This window comes from Salpingoeca rosetta (genome assembly GCF_000188695.1).
Source record: "Salpingoeca rosetta unplaced genomic scaffold supercont1.5, whole genome shotgun sequence".
Classification (NCBI taxonomy): domain Eukaryota; class Choanoflagellata; order Craspedida; family Salpingoecidae; genus Salpingoeca; species Salpingoeca rosetta.
The window spans coordinates 1,453,392-1,458,391 of record NW_004754929.1 but is presented as its reverse complement, the minus strand read 5'-3'; the positions used below and the strand labels follow the sequence as shown (position 1 = coordinate 1,458,391).

The window sequence follows — 5,000 nt, the reverse complement described above, 5'->3', positions numbered from 1 at the left end:
AGTCCAAGAACAAACCACACGAACCACGCGTGCGTGCATGTGTGTGTGTGTGTGTGCTTGAGTGAGGAGCTCGACACTCCTTGCGCCTGCGAACACACGTGCAGAATTGTAATCGCAGACACACACACACACACACACACAAAACACACACACACACACACAGACAAACAAACACGCAGACGAACAAACACACAGACGAACAAACACGCAGACACGCAGACACATACGCAGACAAGCGAATGCGCTTTGAAAGACCTCTGTGGAGTCTGGAGAGCGTGTCATATGGTTAAAGTCGTGGTCAATGGGGTCTTGGGAGCATGTTGAATCGTATGTAAAGTGCTGTGTGGGACCGAAGCTGTGGCTCATGAACAACATCCGTCTGCAATTGAACGCCATATATGTGGTCTCACGCGGCACGTCGGCGTCAATGTCGGTGCTGTGGCTGCTGTGGCTGCCGTGAATTCGGTTGCTCGCGTGTGCATGGTGTGCATCTCCATCTCCGTTCTCCTGCTGTTGGTCTGCCGTTGACGGGCGACTGCTCGCTGCCGCCGCTGCTCTGATGACACAGAAGGAGAGGCGGGTTGGTGGCGGTGCCAGGTCTGCCCGCTCATCTGGGCTCAGCACCGGTCGCGGCAATGCCACCCGCGTACACTTTCGATACACCCCATCTGTACACTCGAACCCCTTGACAAACGACAGCAACCAGGACGGCAGTCATGCATTCATTCGTCCGTCGACGGGTGAGAAACTCACATCAGAGAGAGAGAGAGAGCACGGAGAGCACGGAGAGCAGGGAGAGCAGGGAGAGAAGCGTGCGATAGGAAAGTTGTCACGCAGCCATCACCACCCCAATCTGTCTTCTCGCACCTGTATGTCTTGCATGGCGAGTACGGCAGTGTTCCTGCTGTGGTCGTTGTCGTGTGCAATGTCACAATCCCTGCTGTCCTTCTTCCTCTCTTGTGTGTGTGTGTGAATTTCTGACCACTTTCACCACACACACACGCACACACACGCCACGCACACACACACGCCACGCACACATGATGAGGATGGGTGCACTGGCCACGACTAGGCTGCCACTGTTGCTGGTGTTGTCGGTGGTGCTGCTGGGATGTGCCGTGGGGTTCAGTGCTGCGGCGACCACGATCGATGTGCATCGTCTTGCCCAAGTCACCACCGCACAGCAAATACTCGGTTGGGGAGGATAAGGGAGAAGGGGAAATGGTTGTGCTTGCACACTGGCCACGTGGTGTTGCACCCCATGTGCGTGTGGATGACCGCGTTGATGATTGATGAGACACATACACATGATCGCATGCACATGCACACACTCACGCCCGCACACATGCACATGCACACACACACACTCCACACACACATGCACACACTCACGCCCGCACACATGCACATGCACATGCACATGCACATGCACATGCACATACACACACATATGCACATGCACACACATGCACACTCACACACACATGTACACTCACACACAACATGTAGGGTCCACGAGCACGTCATTTGAAGGGCGGCTGACACGGAATGCGGCCGGGTACGGCGTCCTGTTGATCACGTGGCCGGAACTGGCCCGCCTCTCCTCGTTGGAGCAGCTCAAGTGCTCCGCACTCGTGGTGACCCTGCCGACAGCCGAGGAGGACGGCTCAGAGATGCAGCACGCGCTCTGGCACGCACTCAAGCTTCGCCTTCTCTCTCGCGAGTGGTCGATCCCCGTGTACTTTGTGAAGCCAGACGCACCACACGTGCAGGACATGTTGGCAACCGGGTTGGCTGGCAAGACCAAGGCCAAGGGCAAGGTCGACTTTGGCGCTTTCCTGCGCGGCAACTATCACCTCAAGGTGGACGCCCCAAGCCCAACTGCACACGACAGCCTGGATTCCCCAGCCTTGCACGTGCACCTCCGCGGCGTGTCTGAAGAGAAGCCCATCCTCATCGTTGCGCACTACGACACATACGGCGCCGTCCCCGTACGTGCCAACGATCGACACACGAGCCGCAGACTAGATGCTTGCGTGCGGGTTGTGCGCCGTGTACGCCCTCACATCTTGCAACCATGCACACGTGTTTGCGCTCATACCCCCCGTTGCATGATTGTTACTGCGTTGCAATTACGTCAGGGTGTCGCTGAAGCGGATGGCACGGGTCTTGCGTCGGCGCTCCACATGCTGCAGCAGCTCTCCAACCTCTATCGTGACACAACCACACTGCCAAAGTGAGCTGCAGTGTCACGTCAATGCCCATCCATGTCCGCACACAGACACACATAGACACACATAGACACACAGACACAGACACACACAAATAGACACACACACACGCACGGCACAACCATGAGCGCACAAGTTGTGCATCACGTTCATCTTGTTGACGTGCTTGCTTGCTCGCGTTGCCAGGCGAAGCGTGCACTTTCTGATTGTCGGGCAGTCGTCTCTCGGCTACGCGCCGCTCAGCGCTTGGATCGAGCGATATCGTACGCTGCTGTGGTTGTGTCGTTGTGATGGAGATTGAGGGAGAGAGACCAAGACAGAGGAAGAAAGGGTGTGCATGTGCACGTGTGTGTGTGTTGCTTGTCTCCTCCACAACGGGGTAATGCCTGTCATGTTGTGGTCCACAGCTCACTGCTTTCTCCACTGCCACCTTTGGCGCTGCTCCTCTCGACCTGCTGACACCGCTTGACAGGGCCAGCCGACCTCTCGTTTGCCGTGTGCCTCTCATCGCTCTCAACAACGCAGCACAACCGCCTGTTCATGCACGTGTCCAAGCCCCCACGCGATGGCAGTGATCTTGGCGTCTTTGTGGACATTCTCAACGCCACGGCGAGCGAGCGTGGACTCCCCATATCCATGGTGCACCGCAAGATTAACCTGGCATACGACCTGCGCAGGTGCAGCTGTGGTTGAAGCATTCAGTGTTGTTTTTTCGTCATCCCAATGCCCCCGTGTTGCTTGATGAATTGCGTTGTGTCTGTACATGTGTTCGTGTTGTGGGAACTTGTTTGGATGCGTTGACTGACTGTGATATTCTCTCTTCCGCGCTCACACATACACACACACGTGTGCACATACACACATACGCACATACACACATACATACGTACACACATACACACAACCACACAACCACATACAAACACATGCATGCACACACCTGCAACTCTACTCCATTCCAACCACCACGCCCACGACGACGCAATGGCTGCATGCCAGCTGGGAGCACGAGCAGTTCAGTCTGCACCGCCCGCGGACACCGGCAATGACGCTCTCCACCATCCCCGATGCGCCGCAACACGGCACCCTCTTCCCGCGCGCAGAGAAGACGTGTGTTCACGTGTGTATTCGTGTGTGTATTCGTGTGTGTATTCGTGTGTGTATTCGTGTGTGTATTCGTGTGTGTATTCGTGTGTGTATTCGTGTGTGTATTCGTGCGTGTATTCGTGTGTGTATTCGTGTGTGTGTGTGTGTGCGTGCGTGCGTGCGTGTATGTGTGCGTGTATGTGTGCGTGTACATAACGTGCGTGTTGCTCTTGTGGCGACATCTATCGTACTGTACTTGAAACCAAACCATTACCACGACCGCCACGACCACCACCGCCAGCAGCAGCAGCGATTTTGATCCTCATCCTTGTCACACATCACCACATATCACCACTTGTCACGCGACGACAACAGGGCCGCCATTGATCCCGCCGCCACATCCGCCGTCACGTCTGCTCTCAGCGAAGCGCTCGCACTCGTCCTCACAGACACGAACAACGAGGTGCCAAACATACTGCTGTTTGTTGTGTGTGTGTCACGCCATGTTGTTGGTTGAGCGACAGGTGCCCTGTCACGCTCAGTCAACACGTTAACCTGCACAAATGCACATGCACACGCATGCACACGTGTATTTGCATTCGACTACGCATGCACATCACACAAACACACATGCACACACAGTGTCTGACTCACCCATTTACATTCACCCATGTGTCCCTCGCCATCACTGCCCGCATTGTCTCGCCCCAAAGGACGAGGAGTCAGCTGTGCGCCGGGAGGGCGTGCTTGCATCGGTCCACACGCGCGACGATTTGCTGACGGCGTGGATCCAAGAGATGGATGAGCAGCCGCTGCTGCCCCAGGACACACACGCAGCGGCAGAGTTCCTCACACGCGTGCAGCAGGTACACGCGCGCGGTGTTTGTGTGTGTATGTGTGTTTGTGTGTGTGTGTGTGTGTTTGTGTGTTTGTGTGTGTGTGTGTGTGTGTGTGTGTTCCTTTGCTTTGGCTTGCTCTCCCTCTGGGCTTCTGTCCTTCTCCCTCGTTCTGTGTCTCACGAGTCGTTGTTGTTCTTGGGCCATACACACACATACACACACACCAGTATCTGAGCAAACGGTACGGCGTTGCCGCCCGCTACCTCAACTTCGACATTACCACTGCCGCTGTTGTGCCGCACAGCCCAATCAACGCAAAGATGGTACATGCAGGCGTGACGATGTGCACTGTCGTCAGCTGTTGTTGTTGTTGTTCGTGATGGACTCAAACGGTTTCCTGACCCCACCCTTGCTGATACACTTACACTTACACATACACGTACACGTACGCGCGCACACACACACACACACACACACACACACACACACACACACACACACACACACACACACACACACACACACACACACACACACACACACACACACACACACACACACACACACACACACACACACGTACACATGCGCACCACGCCACGTTTCCGCAGGTGGAGCAGCACACCGCTCCCCCCGGCTCCGAGCTGGTTGTGATTGGCGCCGCCCTGTACTACGCCGCGATTGTTTATGTCGTCATGCGCCAGCTGTGTGCCGCCACCAAGAAGAAGCGCGAGGCTCATCATGTGCAGCAGTGTGTGATGAATGAGTGTGTGAGAGTGCGCGAGTGAGAGAGTGCTGCAGTACTCTTCTTGGCGACTGCTCCTCTGTTGTGTTTGTGGTGTTC

The 5,000-nt window shown here is 55.7% G+C and overlaps 2 protein-coding genes across 2 annotated transcripts in view; one reads left to right on the top strand and one right to left on the bottom strand.

Annotated features, from left to right (window-relative positions):
• PTSG_02386 (uncharacterized protein) overlaps window positions 1–977 on the bottom strand; it is a gene marked incomplete at its 3' end in the record, with an annotated part of 4,477 nt that extends 3,500 nt beyond the window's left edge. The window contains exons 1-2 of the mRNA XM_004996819.1: window positions 868–977; window positions 256–684 (exon numbers count right to left, since the gene is read on the bottom strand). Of these exons, the coding sequence (XP_004996876.1) occupies window positions 256–684; window positions 868–882 (444 nt within the window). The 5' untranslated portion in view covers window positions 883–977. The remainder of the gene's footprint in view (window positions 1–255; window positions 685–867) is intronic.
• Window positions 858–4,944, top strand: PTSG_02385 (uncharacterized protein; the record flags this gene model as incomplete). The annotated part of the gene is made up of 10 exons (XM_004996818.1): window positions 858–1,194; window positions 1,510–1,991; window positions 2,142–2,236; window positions 2,418–2,494; window positions 2,704–2,908; window positions 3,231–3,341; window positions 3,693–3,780; window positions 4,031–4,183; window positions 4,384–4,479; window positions 4,768–4,944. The coding sequence occupies exons 1-10, from the start codon at window positions 1,041–1,043 to the stop codon at window positions 4,942–4,944; spliced, it is 1,638 nt and encodes a 545-aa protein (XP_004996875.1). The 5' UTR covers window positions 858–1,040.
• Window positions 4,945–5,000: the final 56 nt, after the last annotated feature.